This window comes from Oryctolagus cuniculus, chromosome 10 (assembly GCF_964237555.1).
Source record: "Oryctolagus cuniculus chromosome 10, mOryCun1.1, whole genome shotgun sequence".
Lineage (NCBI taxonomy): Eukaryota > Metazoa > Chordata > Mammalia > Lagomorpha > Leporidae > Oryctolagus > Oryctolagus cuniculus.
In genome coordinates this window covers 79363318-79382653 of record NC_091441.1, presented here as the reverse complement: position 1 = coordinate 79382653, position 19336 = coordinate 79363318, and the positions used below count along the sequence as shown (strand labels likewise).

The 19336-nt window shown below is 40.3% G+C and overlaps 1 protein-coding gene across 27 annotated transcripts in view; it reads left to right on the top strand.

Moving 5' to 3' along the window:
* The window catches only part of MITF (melanocyte inducing transcription factor), a 245442-nt gene that overhangs the window by 191714 nt on the left and 34392 nt on the right, over positions 1-19336 (top strand). The window contains exon 1 of one of the 27 annotated variants that reach the window (XM_070050611.1): positions 806-19277. The exons of 23 other annotated variants lie outside the window; for them this stretch is intronic. In XM_070050611.1, coding sequence (XP_069906712.1) covers positions 19245-19277 — 33 coding nt within the window. In that variant the 5' untranslated portion in view covers positions 806-19244. Of the gene's footprint in view, positions 1-805; positions 19278-19336 lie in introns of those variants that run through there. 3 more of the 27 variants (XM_017343948.3, XM_017343950.3, XM_017343949.3) reach the window with 3 other exon arrangements.

Genomic DNA, 19336 nt, shown 5'->3' with positions numbered 1-19336 from the left:
ATTTGAAAAACTGCAAAAGATCCCAAAGCTACCAGTAATGACCAGAAAGTCTTGTTTATGCATATGTAGGTCTTTGGCATTTAAGTTAGCCTTAAACCAGTTAGCATGGTTTGAGTAGTTGGGTCTGGAAAATTCTTCAGTATTATTTACCACTTCCGAGTTTGAAATATTGGGATTTTTAACTTGATAGACTTTCTGCCCTAAGACACATTTAATGGACACCTTTAGCCATTCAGATCAGTCGAGGTGGTAATCCTGCTCTTTGGTGATTGCATTCTTGATGATCAGAAGAGATATTATTAGTGTAGCAAAACTGGAAGGATTGATAGACACATAGGATTTTTTCAGCATTAAAAATTCATTCTCCTTTTTTTCTATTGATGATTCCATTTCTATTCCCTTAGTATCCACCTAGCAAAGGGCAATTTGTAACTCCAAGTGTTCCTTGGAATTAGGACACTATAACAAATAGTTAGAGTCAGAAAGAGGGATGTGAACTTTAATATCCAAATCTGGACCATACTAACAGAAGTTAAATTGGACATAATCTTGCAAGATCTCTGGGGGCATGTTAACGTGTAGGTTTCTGTATTGGGGATATTCATAAATCCTCATTAGCATAGGTAGAGCCTTGGTTTTATGAACAGGACAATGTTTGCTGCAATTGTACTAACATTGATTGCCTGGGAACCACATTCAAATTCTACTTTGATCAGTTAAAATGATGTTGTCAGGATTAATCTCTCAGTATGGAATTCTTCATGTTTTTTCCTTTTCTTATATACATCTTTATTCTCTAAACTTTCTCTAATTGTATATATTACATTTTTAGTAAATCATAAAATTTGTGTTTTATCCCATGTCTTGAGGAGGATATGATGAATTCAGTAAAACTTCCTCTGTGTTTTAGCTTGGGTGCATTCCTTTATGAAAACCATTTCATAGCTTTGTAAATAGGCATGTTTGCCAGATCACTTATTGTAGGGCATTGATCACCCTGAGGTGGGGTCACAGTGCATCCTGCATTTTTGGGCTGGTTTGGGGCCCAACAAAATAGGGTTCATATATCTGGCTCCACGGAAGCAGACAGATAAGACCAGGCTGGTTATTTAAGCCTCTGGCCTTAGTTTCCTCTTTTAAAATAGTACGTAGGTCTATTGTGAGCACCAAATAAGCTTGTGTATACAAGCCTGAACATGATGCCCGTATCTAAGAGATGCTCAGTAGAAGTTTGTTTTCTTTCCTAGTTTTTCCTCTACATAGAGAGAGTGAGAATTATTACAACTCATTCTCATGTTTTCCAATAACTATTTTGAATATGGAAAATAATGTGGCTTGGGGTGGGTGTTTGGCCTAGTGATTAAGATGCGGGATGAATTGCCTACATTTCATATTAGAGTGCTGGGGTTCAAATCCCAGCTCTATTCTCAATTTCAGCTTCTTGCTAATATGCATCCGGGAGGCAGCAGTCATGGCTCAAGTCATTTGGGTCCCTGCCACCCATGCGGGAGACTCAGATTGAGTTCCCAGTTCCTGGCTTTAGCTTGGCTCAGCCATTGCAGACATTTGGGGGGTGAGCCAGCAGAAGGGAGCTCTTTTGTCTCTCTGCCTCTCAAATAAGTAAAATGGATAAATAGTTAATTTTTTAAACCACTAACAAAAATTATATGAATAAATTAAATAAATGGTGTCATTTAAAAGAGAAAATGAACCCAAAATATTGTATTATTTAGCCTTTTATAACATACTTTTCCTTCATCATTTCTGTTATTTCAAGATATTTTCTCCCTCTCTCTCAAACTGTAAAAGAGTAACTTTCTAAGCATATTCAGTGTAAAAGGGTAACTGCTTCATTCTGTACTTCAGTACCAACACAGAAGTGAGTACTCAAAATTCAGCGACCGCAGTGTGAATGTTTTCTAGAAGGAAGCTTCACTTCAGAAGTCAAAACCACTTGTCCTTTTGCTAAGGGTCCTGTAATGTTATTTGGGCCAGCATTTATCTTCAGTGGATGTTGTTTGAACAAAACCTTTGTGGGAGGAATGTTTTTTTAGTTTAATTCTATTTCTGCCACTTTAGCGTTTTTGTTGTTGTTCTGAGTGGTTTGCCTTTCTTTAAAATTTGTTTTTTTGATTTGAAATGTAGGGAGTGGAGAAGTGAAAAACAAAATGAAACGAGATCTAGACTCTTTAAGCTGCAAGGAAATTGAGGATTACATTATTTTATGTAAATACTCAAGGCAACATTTGTGTGTGTTTCAGCCCACATGTATGCGTGCCTAAGAATTTTCCACTTTTTTCTTTTTTAAAAAATTAGTTTGTTTTTATTTATGAGAGAGAGATCAGTCCCTTCCACTGGTTCATTCCCTAAATGCCCACGGCAGTTGGGGCTGAAGCAAGGTGGCAGGAACAAAATCCAGGTCTTTCATGTGGGTGGAGGGAACCCAGTTACTAGAACCCTCGCTATATCTCCCAGGGTCTCTGCGTTGGCAGGAAGTAGAAATCAAACACAGGTACTCTGATGTGGGATGCAGGCTTCCTAACCACTAGACCAAATTTTTTTTCTTTTGTTTTTAAATAGCTTTTTATTGGAGCTGGTGCTGTGGCTCAGTGGTTAAAGCCCCGGCCTGTAGCGCAAGCATCCTATATGGGTGCCAGTTTGATTCTGACTGTTCCACTTCCAGTCTAGCTCTCTGCTAATGTGTCTGGGAAAGCAGTGAAGGATGGCCCAGCTGCTTGGGCCCCTGCACCCACGTTGGAGACCCAAAAGAAGCTCCTGGATTCTGAGTTCGGCCTGGCTCAGTCCTGGCTGTTGCAGCCATTTGGGGAGTGAACCAGCAGATAAAAAATTTTCTTTCTCTCTCTCTCTCTCTCTAACTGCCTTTCAAATAGATAAATAAATAAATCTTAAAGAAAAAAAAACCTCCTTAGTATGGAAAATGTTTTATAATGTACAAAAGAATAGCACATTGAACTTCCTCTCCCATCATCTAGCTTTAGCAGTTATCAGCATTTGTCACACTTCTATTTATATTTTTAGATGTAATTAGAAAATAAAAGTCTATGTGTCATATACAAATGACCAGAAAGTTCTTAAACTGTATTAGAAAGTAACAACTTCTTTTTAGCTTTTTTTTTTTTTTTTAAGATTTTATTTATTTGAGAGGTAGAGTTACAGACAGTGAGAGGGCGAGACAAAGGTCTTCCATCCATTGGTTCACTCCCCAGATGGCGCAATGGTTGGAGCTGCACCGATCTGAAGCCAGAAGCCAGGTGCTTCCTCCTGGTCTCCCACGCAAGTGCAGGGGCCCAAGCACTTGGGCCATTTTCCACTGCTTTCCCAAGCCATAGCAGAGAGCTGTATTGCAAGAGGGGTAGCCGGGACTAGAACCAGTGCCCAAATGGGATGCCGGCGCCACAGGAGGAGAATTAACCTACTACACCACAGCGCTGCTGAGTCCCCCTTTTTAGCTTTTTAACATTTATTATTACTACTATTATTTACTGTATTTGATGGGCAGAGAGACTATCTCCCATCCTTTCAAATGCCCGCAACAACTGGGGCTGGCCCAAGCCAAAAGCCAGGAGCTAGGGACTCAAAATAGAAAGTAAGTAGATGAAAAAGCATTTGTTGTTTGATCGACAGTTTGGGAGAGTAAAGGGGATTTATATGAAACACTGTAAATTAATTATAAACATTGTGAACTAAGAATTAGCTAATTTCCCACATTTTTTTGCAGCATGTTTCTTTATTGTTTTTTTCAGAAGGAATAGACTTTTAAGTGCAATTCTCAGATGTGGACAATGAACTCATAGTTGATGTTCAAAATGACCCAGAAACACCAAAAGCAGGTTCCTCGTGTGCTTTCTTACTCATTAGAATTGTTTACTTTCATTCTGTGTGGCTTTAGGGCACAGCTGACCACTATTGTGTTGGATTGATAAATCTCAATTCACAGCCTGTCCTTTTCTATTCATGGTCCTGTCTAGAACTCAAGTGGATGTGATGTCTTGAGTTTTGAATTAGGTTGTTTACAACGATGGTGGTGTTTTTCCTCCTTCTAGTTAACTGAAAGGCCTCCTGTGCATGTGAAGCCAAGACATGAAATAACTACTGACTGACTGTGAAACTGAGATAGAAGAAGGAAATACATCAGAGGTTCGGATGGCATCTGCCATCCTGTGCTTTGATTAGTTTCCATGTGTTTTTCTACCACTTATAAGGAGTGTGGCCAAGTGATCTCTGCTGGGAGGGGCTCTCCTCTGCACTGAAGGTTATCCAGCATCGTCCTGGCCTGTGCCCACTAGATGCCAGCAATAACCTGCCCACCTTCACCCTTCCCAAGTGTTCCTGGTTGGGACACTCCAGCATCTGCACATGTTGCCAGATTTCCTTTGAAGGGCAACATTGCCTATGATTGAGTGCTGGTGTCTTAAAGGGTGGAGCACCTTAAATGTACATTCTGTGTGTTACCACCTCTCCGTTCCCCATCTAATACTCCAGTTACAGCTGCCTAAGGATGAAAGCGAGTTGTTTGTTTCTCTTTGAGACTCTTTTTTCTATTTTCTACACATAATAGACTTTAGGAGATTAAATAATTGATTTTTAATTTTTTATTCAGTGAGTTTTAACAGTAAGGTTTATTTTAAAAAAAAAGGGTAATTTGGACATTTTTGTTAACTGTTTTGATACTGGTGCACAATTAGGATATATAATGACAGCTGGTATTTCAGTGATACAGTGGCTTATTTTCTTTCTTATAAAAGACATTACTATATTGTGTAATATTTTAACCTTTCCTTTAAGAATCTCATGATACTTAGATGCTTTTGGTTAACAAAAATTCCTATTGAGTCTGGAAGATTCTGTTTGCTGACCCTACCCCTCCTCCTCCCACAAAAAGAAAGGAAAAACACCAACCCTTAAATTACTCAAAGTCCTAAGGCAGTTTTCCCAGAACAAATGTGCACTTTGGCTTTTTGTCTTGTTAAGTCCTGGCTTTGTTGACCACTGCTGGCTTGCAGTGGCTACTCCTTTTCCTTGGGAATTGGGTACAGCTTTGATTGCACACTCACTATCCGCCAAGGTGACAATCACATTTTGAAAAGACGGCTTATTTATAATGAACTGGTATGAAAATAAATACTGAGAATAAATAATTATTATGAAAACTATACAGTTTCAAAACCAAAAATGCTATGTTGGAAATTTGATTTCTACAGCTGATTCCTAACATGCTAGAATCTGCTAAATGATTAGGAGTGAGCCTCAGTTTTCTCATCCCTGAAATGGGTATAGTAATAGCCTTTACTCCATAAGCTTGTAGGAGAATTAAGTGAGGAACTCTTTTGAAAGCATTCAGAAAAACTGGGCCTTAATAAGTGCTCAGTAGTTGCTTCATTTTCACTGCTTAATTTTTTCTCATAATCATGAGGAATCCTTATACTAAGAACTTCAAAAAATTACTATAAAAGTGGACTGAAAACTTATTTTGGTGCAACAACATTTTGAAATCCATGCATAGGGGCCAGCGCTGTGGCATAGCAGGTAAAGCTGCTGCCTGCACTGCCCGCATTCCATATGGGTGCCGGTTCGATACCCGGCTGCTCCACTTCTGATCCAGCTCTCTGCAATGGCCTAGGAAAGCAGTAGAAGATGGCCCAAGTCCTTAGGCCCCTGCACCCACATGGGAAGACCCGGAGGAAGCTCCTGGCTCCTGGCTTTGGACTGGCGCAGCTCCAGCCATTGTGGCCAACTGGGGAGTGAACCAGCAGATGGTATACCTCTCTCTCTCTCTGCCTCTTCTTCTTTGTGTAACTCTTTCAAGTAAATAAATAAATCTTAAAAAAAAAAAAAGAAATCCATGCATAGTATGTTCCTAATGCACGTTATTTCATGAACTTTTTAAAGACCCTTTATATGCAAGGATTTCTAAAAATATTTATATCAAAATAAACATCTTTTATATTGCCCTTGTATATTCCTATTTTTCTCTCTTACTTCCCACCTCCTCCTGTCCTCAAAATTATCCTGTTGCTTTCTTCTTTATTTTCTTTATCCATTATTTTTATCAGACATACAAAAACATCCAATTGGGATTATCCCAACCAGGTATATTACTCTTGTGTAGATGTATCCTATATTTATATTTGTATTTTTCCATATTTGTGACACATTTTAAATCCCTCTGAGAATTTGCTTTGTGGGGTGTGAAAAATCATTTTCCCAAAAAGAAAGGAAACCAAACTCCTGCTAATCCCTCCACAAGCTTATCTTTTCACTTATTACATTTTTTATATTTTGTTTGAAAGAAGTAGTCTTAATTTTGACCTCCATTTTGGTCTGAAAATGTCAATAGGAATTTAGTTCTATATTCTCTGTACAAGTTTTGAAATGAACATTTCATCTGAGTTAAAATACACACTCCTGGTTTGATCAGGAAGAACACTTCACGGACAGATTTAGCTTGACTCACTTGTTAACAAGAGGTTCCTCTGAGACGCTCAGGCTAATACCACCACAGAAGAATCACAGGGATTGTTCTGAGTTTGCGATCCATCCGAGGAGCACAAAGTCAGCTCATTTACAGAAAGTTTCAGGCAGAAGTCTAAAATAGTCCACAAAAAGCAGACATGTTCTGCTTGTGGTAGATTGACAGGTTGACTTAAATGTTTGCCTCATAAATATGCTGCCGTAAAACCTTTCTTTTTATGGAAAAAGAAGACAGACAACAAATAAGAAATAATTGTCTAAAACATAAATGTCCATGCTCAGTGAGAATGTGAATGTATCTCAAACTTAGAGAAAAGTACAGAAAATAATATTTAAGAGGTCTTCAGAAAGTTCGTGGAAACTGTGCATTAGGAAAAAAACCCAGGGTTTTGGCACCATAATAAACTTTTTAAATTCTATTTTCCATGAACTTCTTTTTAAAGATTTAGTTAATTTATTTGAAAGGGATAGTGACAGAGAGACCTTCCATTCTGTGGTTCGCTTCCGAAATGGCCTCATGGTCCAGGCTGGGCCAGGCTGAAGGCAGGAGCCCAGAACTCCACCCAGGTCACACACATCCAGGTAGGGATCCCAATGCGTGGGCCATCCTTAGCTGCTCTCCCAGATGCGTTAGTAGGGAGCTGAATTAGAAGCAGAACAGCAGAGACTCCGGCAGTTTTCAACTCATGGTTCTTTGTGTTTCCTGTGTACCTCCTCTCTGACGTGCAAAAAACCAAAACTTTGACATGACTTCATCTTTAAATATTAAACCTCTCCCAACAAAAATGCACATCAAAAATCTGCTTACAGCTTCAGGGGTTCAGTTTCCCTAAAGCCCAGCTGAGAATTAGTGACTGAGCTCGCTCACTTGGATAGGAAGGGAGAAGACTCTGTGTGTTGCTCTTCCCTGTGAGAGTCCCATGCTCTAAGATTCATTTTTCTTCTCTTTTACTCGTTTGCTGTCACTTTCATCTCTGATATTAACATTAGCTTAATAGAGATAAAAGGATGCCTGAGAGGCTGAATGTGTCTCTTCTCCCTGTCCCATCATCCTCTCCTCTCCTTCAAGGTGACTTTATCTTTTTTTGAGAAAGATGAGCTATGTGAAGTTATCTACCTGGATGGAAGCAAAACTTCCAGGCTAACAATAACAGAGAACATTATTTCTTTATTGAGTATTTGTTACATGCCAAATGTGTTTCATCCATTTTTATCACTTATACTCATCAACTCAAACAAGTTTTAGGCCAATAGTGTCCAGGATCCCATTTTGCACAAAGAAAACTGAGTTTTGAAGCACCTTGCCCTGGATTTGAACTTGAATCTAAGATTCCAGTCAGATGTTTAAAACACTGTCTCTGTTTCACTCTGACAATGGACTATACTACTTTGTGTGTCCTTAGCGGAGTCAGCTGAGGTATTTTACAGCTGTATGTATCATTTATAATAACTTCTTCACAATGGTATGAGGCAGTTCTCAGCATTGTATATGAAAGTCCTTTAAAGTATTGGCTGCTTTTATTTTTCTTCTTTACATTTTTTAATGTCAGAAACAGAGTAAAAGGTAGAGAAGGTTCCCATCCACTGATTCATTCCCCAAATGCCCAAAATGGTCAAGGCTGGGCCAGGAACAATGCCAAGAGTCTGGGAATTCAATCTGGCTCTTCCCTGTTGGTGGCAGGAACCCAGTTATTTGAGCCTTGAGGCTCCCAGGATCTGCATTACTGGGAAGCTGGAATCAAGAGTCAGTGCTGGGAATCTAACTCATGCATTATAAACTAGGATTCAGGCATCCTCAGTGGTGTCTTGACCATGAAGCTGAATACCTACTGATCCTTATGTGCTGTTTTAAAATTGGATCTGATGCAAGCTAAGAAGAAGCCAGAGACACTGTCTGGTGGCATGTATCTCATATCCAAGTGCATCTTAACATTTCTGTCCAAGGCATCTTGTTCTCTCATAGGAGGAATCTTCAAAAAGTTCATGGAAAATGCATATTATGTAAAAACTATGCACAGATTTCAAAATATTGTTGCACCACAAGTAATGTCACCTCTTAGTTCCATTCCAGGGCCAACTTTTTGCAGTGCCCTTGTATGTATGGCTGCATGGACTCCTGTGTCCACTCTCACCTCCACATCAGCCCCAGTGTGATGTAATCAAAACAGCCATCAAATCGTGTCACTTTTCTGTTAAAAATTTTTCCAAAGCCTCATTCTAAGTAGCAGAAAAGAAAAGCTCCATTCCTTTCACAGGCCTCTGAAGTTCTCCCACATCTTGCCCCAGTACCTATCTCAGGCCCTACACTGGCCTTAGGATAGTTGCCCACACTTGTGCTTGCAGTGTACCAAGCTGATTCCCACTTCAGGATCTTAGTTCGTCTTCTGGACTCACCATAGTAGCTTCTTATCATCTTCCCACGTTCCAGCCGGAATGTCACCCCCAGAGACGGGAGCCTTCTCTCCCTGCAGTTTCTTTGTTCTGTTTGCACTGTACTTGTCACCATATGGAGATGCTTATTTCCTGTTTTTGTTACTTTGTTTCTGCTTTCCCAACTTCATTACAATGTTTATGGTGTCTGGGGCTTTGCTGTATTGGTAGAGGAGTGTTTGGCAGTATTGGCAGAGTGTGGGCCTGGTAAACAGGGGCAGTTACATGGGCCTGTATAGAAGGTTCTCAGCACAGTGCCCTGCTGCTGTTCCTGGGAGGGTTTCTTTCCCATGTGGAATTTCATCATCTCACAATTGATAAAGCAAATCTTAGGACTTGCCCAAGACAACGCAGTTCCTCAGAAACCAAGAGGGACCCCTCAGTCTCATGACATAGATCCTGAAGTCTGTGTTTTTAGGGGGAGGCAGCTTTTCGCCTGTTTTCAGCTCATGTGGACTTGACCTTCAAACCAGCAGCCTTGAGCTCTCCTCTTTGGCGGGGGGCTGTCTGAGTGACCTTTTGATAAGGCCCAGGGCAATGTTTTCATCGCTGACAAACTTGACCACTGCTAGTTTCTTAAGAGTGCAAGGCCTTATGAAAAGAAGTTGAGCTGCCTGTGCCGTAATGATCTCTAATACCCGATCAACTGCAAACAATGAGGGCATTTTAGGGGGGAAATGCTCAAACAAAAAGACGTCTGCGACTCTGAGGCAGTGCTAAACTGGGGCACATGGAAAAGTTCTAGCACGTGGAATGCTGCCCTTGCAACTCCCATGGGGGCTGGGAGGAACTGGTCCGTCCTGACAATGGGCTATTATAAGGGCACCACTGAACCACGTAATCACAGCCCTTTACAAAGCCATAAAAATGTGCCAAATATTGTACAAATGTAAACTATCTGGCTTTGCATGTTAGACTAAAAATTTCCCAGATAACAAGGTCTTCTTATTCTGATCATATATTTCTACATAAAAAGGAAGCAAGGCAGATTTCACCAGTGTGTAACGATGTCATGAATGTATTTGTTGTTCATAAAATTTTTTGTGCAGGAATTCTGCCTGAATATACTATTATTTACTCAGACCTGTGACCCTTTTTTTTTTTTGCATGGAATTTATAGTTTTTCAGTTATAAAGTTAGTACCATTTACATTACAGAAAACATAGAAAAGAACAAAAAAAAACCACTCATAGTTTCATCATTCAGGGATAATCATTGTGAAGACTGCTAAATGATCAGGAGTTGTCTTGTCTTTTTAATTTTCCCTAGACCTGTGTGTATAAACAGCATTTGAAAACCAATTTAGGATAGCAGTGTACGTACTTTTTCTAAACCTACTTTGTGTTCTCACTTAACACTTAAGAACTTTCACCTTAAATATTTTTTATGAAATCTGGATTTAATGGCTGCCTAGTATCCATCAAAATGCAGTGGTTCTCAACTGGGGATAGTTTGTCCCTCTCAGAAGGCATTTGGCAGTGATTTGAGACATTTTCAGTTGTCCCAACTAGAGCGGGGAGGAGGGGGTGTAGGCTTTAGGCTGTGAGCTAGAGATGTTGCTGAACTTCCTACAATGTGCGGATCAGCCTTCCCCATGCAGAGTGAACTGCCTGGCTCCAATGTTAAGAGTGCAAGAGTACTGAGACTGGGAAACCTGAACTATATGGCTACCTAACAGTTCATCCAGTGACTGTTGTTAGATATTTGTTTCCAATTTGTTATTTTTAGAATTTGATGGTGGAAAATGTATTCTCTGTAAATGACCAGATAGTAAATATTTTAGGGTTTGGGGAACCATAAGGTCTGTTACTCAACTCTACTCTCAAGACAATTACAGCTTGAAAGCTGTCTAGTCTACATACGTGAATGGGCATTATATTCCAATAAAATTTTTTTGACAAAAAACAGGCAGAATATGCCCTAGGATAGTAGTATGCCTGCTCTTGGTTAAGACAGTGTGCTGACGGATGTCCTTGTACCAGACTCTTTGCCCCTGTATCTGATGATCTGCTTAGAAAAGTTCTTGAAAAGTATAGTTGCTGGATGGATATATATTACCTTTTAAAAAGTCACATCTGTTTTATTTCTCATGTTAAACTTCCACCTATTAATCTTATTTTCTCCTATGACATTGTTTATTTAACATGGCTTTCTGAGCACACTTTTGTTACTACCAGATTTGGAGGCATATTCAGGGATTTGGCATGTGAAAGGATAAGGCAGGGTTTGCAATTTTTTTTTCAAGATTAATTTATTTGTTTGAAATGCAGAGTTACAGAAAGAGAAAGAGGGAGAGAGAGCGAAGGAGGGTGGGAGAGAAAGAGCGGGGGTGGGGAGGAATCGATCCCCTGGTTCATTCTCCAAATGGCTGCAACAGGCGGGCCAGGACAGGCCAAAACTAGGAGCCTGAAACTCCATCTGGGTCCATTTTCTGCCTTCCCAGGGAGTTAGATCCGAAGTAGAGCAGCTGGGCCTCAAACTGGTGTTCACATGGGATACAGTTTTGCAGGCAGCAGCTCTACCTGCTGGGCCACAATGCCAGGACCCAGGTTTGCAAATTTAAGTGGCCTCAGAAATCAGGCAGGTTACTGAATGAAGCAGGCTAGATGTCAGTGTGAGAATAAACAGTGCTGGGAATGTGGTAAATGGAAAAGTAAGTGCCTCCTCCAAAGGGGAAGCTACTTCTCAACTCTTAATAGCTGCTCACCCCCTAGGATGCACTTTGATGTTGCAAGATCTTATAATTTATCCAGAGAAACAAGAAATCCAGATTTTGTTGTGAAGACTTCCAAGTTTTAATTTTTGGTGACCGATTCCTAGACTATGAAATACTGTATAGGACAATAAGAGATACCTGTGGTCTGGGCCCATGGGCTAACAGTCTGGGGACCTTTGCTTTGGCTGTGACTCGTTGAGGGATCTGCAGCAAGAAATTAAGGCAAATTGTCAGGCTTCTGGCTATGTGTTTAAGACCTGCAGCATCCCCAAGAGAGCCATCAGAGCTGGCAGTTTCTGGGGAGACCCTGGGAGAAAAGGAAGCTTCATCTCTTGGAGCAGGGTGGCAGGCTGTGAACCTTTTGCCTGGACGGCAGGCTGAATTCCATCCAGAGTTTCTGAATTGAACAGGTAGAGTGAAGGACTGCCACATCTTGCTTTCCTCAGGAAATTTGCAGAGGCTGTAAGAATCCTAGCCTACACCCCTATATCTGCACAGGCTGGCCCCTTGTTCTTTAATTCTATCCTTCTATCTGCCTCAGGCCTCAGTGACACTGGCTCCATCTGTTCATTGAATGAATATTTGCTGATTCTCTACTATGTGCCAGGTTATGTTGTATACAAAGAGGAATTGAACAAATCCTTTAGACAGTCAAATTATAATGATCCTGGCAAAGAGTGCTTGAGTATGCAGGAGTTCTCAAACTTTGGAGGGCATGAAAATCCACCTGGAGGGGCCAGCTCTGTGACATAATGGGTAAAGCTGCTGCTTGCAGTGCCAGCATCCCATATGGGCACTGGTTCGAGTCCCAGCTGCTCCACTTCTGATTCACCTCCCGCTGGGAAACCAGTGGAAGACAGCCCAAGTCCTGAGGCCCCTGTACCCACATGATAGACCTGGAAGAAGCTCCTTGCACCTGCCTTCAGATGGGCTCAGCTCTGGCCATTGCAGCCATTCGAGGAGTGAACCAATGGATGGAAGATATCTCTCTCTCTCTGCCTCTCTGTAACTCTACCTTTCAAATAAATAAATCTTTAAAAAAAGTCCACCTGGAGAACAAATGGGTTAGCATTGATTTTTCCCCTAAAAATGTTCATATATATTTATATATGAATACATATATAAATATTTATTTATTTGAAAGACAGAGTGATAGAGAGGGAGACAGCAGAGATCTTCCATCAGCTGGGTCACTCCCCAAATGCCTAGAACAGTTGGAGTTGGCCTCGACCAAAACCAGGAGCCAGGCACTCCATCAGGGTCCCTCATATAGGTAGCAGGAACTCAAGTACTTGAGCCACCACCTACTGTCTCCCAAGAACATTAGCAGGAAGCTGGATCAGAAGCACGGAGAAGCTGGGACTCAAACCTGCACCTGATCTGGGATGTGGGCCTCCCAAGCAGTGGCTTAATCTACTGTGTCACAATACCTGCCCCCAACACAGATTTCTGAGCTTCATGCCCAAAGATCCTGATCATTAGCTTTGGATTGGCTCCCAAGAATTTGCATTTCTGTTAAGCATTGTGAGTAGCATTGAAATAGGCATTTACAAACCATTATTAAGTTATTTTTTTCAAAGATAAGTATGAAGCCATTGCAGAGTTTTATTTATTTCATATTTTGTAAAGGAGTGATATGATCTGACATATATTGCAAGGATCTCTCTATTCACTGTATTGAAAATAGACTGTACGAGGGCAAATGAAGAAGCAAGTACTAAAGTCAGGAAGTTCTCAATCATCTAAGTGAGAAATAATAATGGCTTGGATCAGATAGTAACAGTAGAGGGTGAAAATTAATCAGATTCTATACATATTTTGAAGATGAAAGCAATACTTCTTGGTGGATTGGATATAGATTATGAGAGCAAGAAAGGAGTCACAGATGGCCAAGATTTGGAATGAGCAACCAGTCCAAAATGTATGGAGACCATTTTTTAAAAAGATGTATTTATTTATTTGAAAAGCAGAGCAACAGGGAAGGAGGGAGAGACAAAAAAGGAGATCCTCTATACCCTGGTTCACTGCCCAAATGGATGCAATAGCCAGGGCTCGGCTAGGCCAAAACCAAGAGCATGGAACTCCATCTAGGTCTCTGACTTGGGTGCAGAGACCCCAGCACTAGGGGCATTTTCCACTGCTTTCACAGGTGCATTAACAGAGAGTTGTCTTAGTAGTAGAGCAACTGGGACTCAAACCAGCACGCATATGGGATTCTGGCATTGAAGGGGGTAGCTTAATGTGCCACGCCACAATGCTGGTCCCTGGAGACCATTTTTTGACCTATAAGAATAGCGATTTCATATGTTTCAACCTAACAGAAAAATAGTTAGCTATTAAGTTGGAGAAGACTGTGGGAGAAACTGACTTGGAGATGTTGGTGAACATGCTACCTGCAGCCCTGCAAATGGTGCTGCAGAGATCAGTCTGGAGCTCAGAGAAGTCTGGGCTGGGCTAATCCAGGAGGCTGGGTTAGTAGACTGCCAGAGCTGGGACTGTAGATACTGTAGGTAGATGAAATCAGTCTTGGAGAGGTGAGGTCCTCTAACATTTAAGAGAAGGAGAGGAGCCAGCGCTATGGCCTAATATGCCAAGCCTATTCCTGCGACACTGGCATCTCATATGGGCTCCGGTTCATGTCCCAGATGCTCCTCTCCCAATCCAGCTGTCTGCTTATGGCTGGGAAAGCAGTAGATGATCCAAGTACTTGTGCTCTTGTATCCATGTGGGAGACCTGGAAGAAGCTCCTGGATCCTGGCTTTAGATCAACCCAGCTCCAGCCATTGTGGTCATGTGGGGAGTAAACCAGCTGATGGAAGACCCTTCTTTCTGTCTCTCCCTCTTTCTGTCTGTAACTCTGCCCCTTACATACATACATACATACGAGAGGGAGAAGATGAGCAAACTAGCAAAAGAAACTAAAAAATGAAGGTAGGAGGAAAACCAAGCAAGAGTGCTGAATTGGAAGCCATGTAAAGAACATGGAATAAGGAGCTTTCCCACTGTTCTTGAAGCAAGAGGAAAGGGGTCAGCGTTTCCTATGAAAGTCCAAAGAGCAGATATTTTAGCCTTTTGGGGGCCATATGGCTTTGTTGCTAGTGTTCAGCTCCTGTGTTGTAGCAAGGAAGCAGCCATGACAGTATGTAAACTAAGGGTGTGACTGTGTTCCAATAAAAATTTATTGACACTGAGCTTTAAACTGTATACAGTTTTCTTGTATAGTAAAATATCATTCATCCCTTGATTTTTTTCAACTATTTAAAAATGCAAAATCCATTCTTAGATTATAGCCCTACAAAAATGACAGCAAGCCAAGCTGGTCTGATGGGCAGTGCAGAGAAAACGCTTTGGGCTTATCAATCTTAGTTCACTTCTAACCTTCCTTAAGGACCTTTTTGTTTGTTTGCATCTGATTTTGACTCTCCTCCATTAGATCAGGATTCATATCCTTGTTTTTATTTTTGGGTAGGGATACCTTTGTACAGATTGTACAGAAAACAAGATTAAGTGTTCCAGAACATATGTTCTGGGCTTATGTTTTCTTCTGTGGCAACATTATATTTGTGCAACTGGGAAGAACCTTAATACTTACCAAATATCGCTCTATACAAAATTTTCCCTACTTCATTTGAGAAAGTTAGCTCACTCTGTTTTACCTCTGCCCTCCCCAGGGATTATACAATGCCACTTTAAAAAACAGAATAGGGTAGGTATTTGGCAAGCAGTTAAGCCACTGCTTGAGATCCCACATCCCATATCGGAGTGCCTAGGTTCTATGTCTCTGCCTTCATATAAAATGAAAATAAATTTTAAAAATAGTACGGAAAGGATCATGGTGTAGTAATGGTGGTGGATATCAGTTGATTGAATGAGACTCCCTTTAGTTTTCTTCAGACTTACTGGGCAAAAGAACATAATGTATCCTCTGAACACAAGATAAGAAATTCGAAGACTTTGTCAATGAGTTAAAATAATTATATCAATTATAAGCTAAAAGGACTATGAAAATCTTCCCTCAATTTTATTCAAATTCTTGTCTATAAATAGTCAATGAAGTAGGACAGCATGTGGATGTCCAAGTGGGCCCTCCCTCTACCCCAGTGAATTCTGTTGTCAGCAAAGTTAACACCAGTATCTACAACCACCATCTTATCCAAGGAGGTGTGCCCCAGGATCTCTTTAGAATGAAACTGATGGAAAATAACTTGCCACTGTCATCCTGGAAGTGTTCTGTTCCAGTTCTTTTGCTGTCACTTCAAGGTCTGAGTGAAGAAAGGAAAAGGCAAAAAGATAGTAGTAGTAACAAAAAAATCTCAAAGCCTTTGGAGTTTTGTACTTTAATTAAATGGCTAATATAATTTTCTATGAAACTTAAATTATAGCAGTAAATACTGTACTATAATGGCGGAGAAAGTGTCTTAGCTTTGTTTTGTGGTCTGAGCTTCAACTGCTCAGCAATATTCATCTTTTGTTATCTGGATCCTTTAACATGGGTAGTTGATCTGAAGATTAAAACATGCCAAAATAATCAGGAGCTCACGACGATGTTTCTGTCCTCTTTAATTTGGTATAGATGGTTTTACTTGCATGCTTGTTGGTTATTTAAAAATTGATAAATTAGGATAGTTGAAGATAGAAAATTACATTTATTTGGCTTTTGAAATTGCCAAAGGGCTGTAGAGCCTTAAAATGCTATGAAGGTGTTGGGGCAGGTTAATGTCTTTTTCCAGCATCTTCTAGATGAGGGAAGCAAGATACACAGAGGTTCTGTCATAGCTACCCATCCACAGTGGTGAGTGACAGCGCCAACTTCTAAGCCAGAGGCCTACCAGCCTCTAGATCAGTGATTCTGAAAGTGTGATCAGGAGGCCCTGGGGTCTTTAAGACCCTTGCAGAGGTACTACCAGGTTAAATCTATTTTGGGGGCAATACTTAGATATTATTTTCCTTTTTCATGCTCATTTCATGAGTATAGAGTTTTTCAAAATCTACCTGGCACATTAATATGTTATCTTTCTGAACCCCAGTGACATATGTGCTAGTGTATATTCTTGGGTTTTCAGTATTTCTCCATATTGATTACTAGTGTGGCAAATACTAATAAACATATAAACACAAAAAAATTGAAGATTTTCAAAGGATCCTCGGACCAAAAGTATAAAGACTACTGTTTCAGGTATTTTGCTAATCCTGTTGGGGAGCTGATCTCATTTATTTCTGGATACACTGCAGGCTTAATTATCATTCTCATAGAATACATAAGAAGTGAAGGCTGGAGAAGTTAATTACTTTCAGCAGGTCACATGAGTAATAAGTTGCAAGGCCAGAATTTGAACCCAGGTTTCAAGTTCCTAACTGCTCTGCTGAGTGTGTTGTCAGGCTCATGGTCACTCAAAGAAGAACTAGGAAATGTCTGGATTTGGATACTAACCTCTCAGAAGAGGAACTTCTCCATGGAACCTAGGCCATCCTCCAGGGATTGTAAATATGAAGATGATACACATTGGTAGAGACCATGTTCTAGTTTGATTTGACCTGTACTATGTGAAAAATAAGACAACTGGGTGTCAATTTTGTAAACTTAGAGCATTTTATTTCAAAAAGAAGTTCAGTGATAGGCATTTGGCCTTGCAGTTAAGACTCATGTTAAGACATCTGCTGCCCACATTGGAGAACCTGGGTTTGATTCCCAGTTTCAGCTCCTGACTCCAGCTTCCTGCCAGTGTGCCTGAGAGGCAGTAAGTGATATTTAAAGTGGTTGGGCCCCTGCCATCCATATGATTAAGCCTGCTTCTGGCTCCAATCTTGGGCCCTGCCCTAGTTATGTCCTGTATTTGGGGAGTTGGCTAGTGGATGGTGTGGATCACTGTCTGTCTGTCTCTCTGTCTATCTCTCTGTTGAATTAAAAAAAAAAAAAAAGTTCAGATTGCCAGTTATCCTTGAAAAATGGGTGGACTACATTGGTTTTCCCACCTGGCCAGAGTCAACTGCAGCTTTTGTCTGCTGCTGTGTTGAGATGTGAGGTGTGTCTTCTAATTTGCCGTAGGTACTGCTCCTATTGCCTTCCCCTGCAGCGCGAGTCTCTCATTTATGTTAGTTGGGGTGCTTGGTGTGGAAACAGCTGGAGATGTTCTCTCTGCTGTGCATCAATTATAGGCCATCTGCTTTCAACCTCCTCAAAACTAAAAACAGTAAAAGAGCGAGAGGCATCCCATTCTGCTTACCCAAACCTGGATATAGTAAAGTCCTAACTGACAGAACTGTTGGAGAGCAAGTTGCTTCCTTCCTTCCTTACTAAAGCATGAAATTCTGATTCATTAAAGAATAAGAATCTGCCACTGAATTAACATTTATTTTTAAATGTGCAGTCTTTTCTTTTTTAAGCGTAATAGTGAAATGAGCACATTGCACTCACTGCCCTCATTTTATGTTTATTTTAGTAATGTCTATTGTCCTCATCATTATCGTGTCTGGACCCTTTATGGCACTTAAAATGTCTCTGTGAACCTCTGTGTGCATGTTAGATCAGTCATTTGAAGCAATTTCAGATTTTTGATCTAGAGGACATTTTGATAAAATTATTGAATGCCAGATTTTTATGCCTAAAATATCATCTCCCCATGCTATCATACTTTTTAGATATATATTTGGTTGCTTCATTTCTTCTTTTGCCTTATCTCACTTATGTAAAACACACAGGAAACAGATTTGTTCACAAATATATTTTGGGACTTACACATTGTTTAGCACTTAACGATAGTCAATAGTAAAATGAATAAATATATAAATATGGCAGTTATGTATCTGATAATTGATTCTTTTCTAGCCCCAAGAATTATTAGCAGATTTTAATAAGAATTTCATATTTTCACACAAATATGTTTGCAGTTCTGTTTGCACATTGTGTATTTCATACTCCAGTTAGGATAGCTTCCCATTTTCTGATATGAGGTCAGTGGGCAAGTTATACATCTGTTGAGCTAGGAATGAGGTATACATGGAGCTCCAGATGCATGATGAGTCTGTTGAACTTGCAGGTTCATCACAGTCTTTTCTGTACCAAAACACAGTCTTCTGCAGTCAGAAGTGGCAGCGTTATTCAGCTATAAGAAAAATCTTGTGTAATGGTAGCTTTTAGGCAATGTCTCCTTTAAAGGGGCATCCAGCTCTTAACCTATTGCTGAAAGAGAAATACCATTGTCTATTAATACTACTGGAACTAAAGATGAATAGTGAATCGGCCTTGATCTGACAGTGAGTTTGACTTTGATAGCTCATCACTTAAAAAGATTCTTTTATATTTATGAAAAAAAATCATGACGTCAAGCCAGGGGGAAAAATTGATACCCGTATTTAAGACCAAACTCGTAAGGCTTCCAAAAAAAAAGAAAAAAAGCCCCTTGTGGGAATGGATTTTTTTTACATGCATAACTAATTAGCTTAGGTTATTATAAGCAGGGCTGCTGTGATAAAGTTTCCGGTGGTGTCTCAGGGTACCTTGTTTATAGTGCCTTCTCTATGCCAGTCTTCAAACTGGAATTATAGAAAGTAGAGAGAGGAGTAGTCTACTGTTTCTCGCTGGATTGGGGCCGCCTTAAACGTTGTTATGCTGGAAATGCTAGAATATAACCACTATCAGGTGAGCTTCGTTCTTATTCCTGTTTGGCGTCTGCACTATAATGCAATGAATAGACTAAT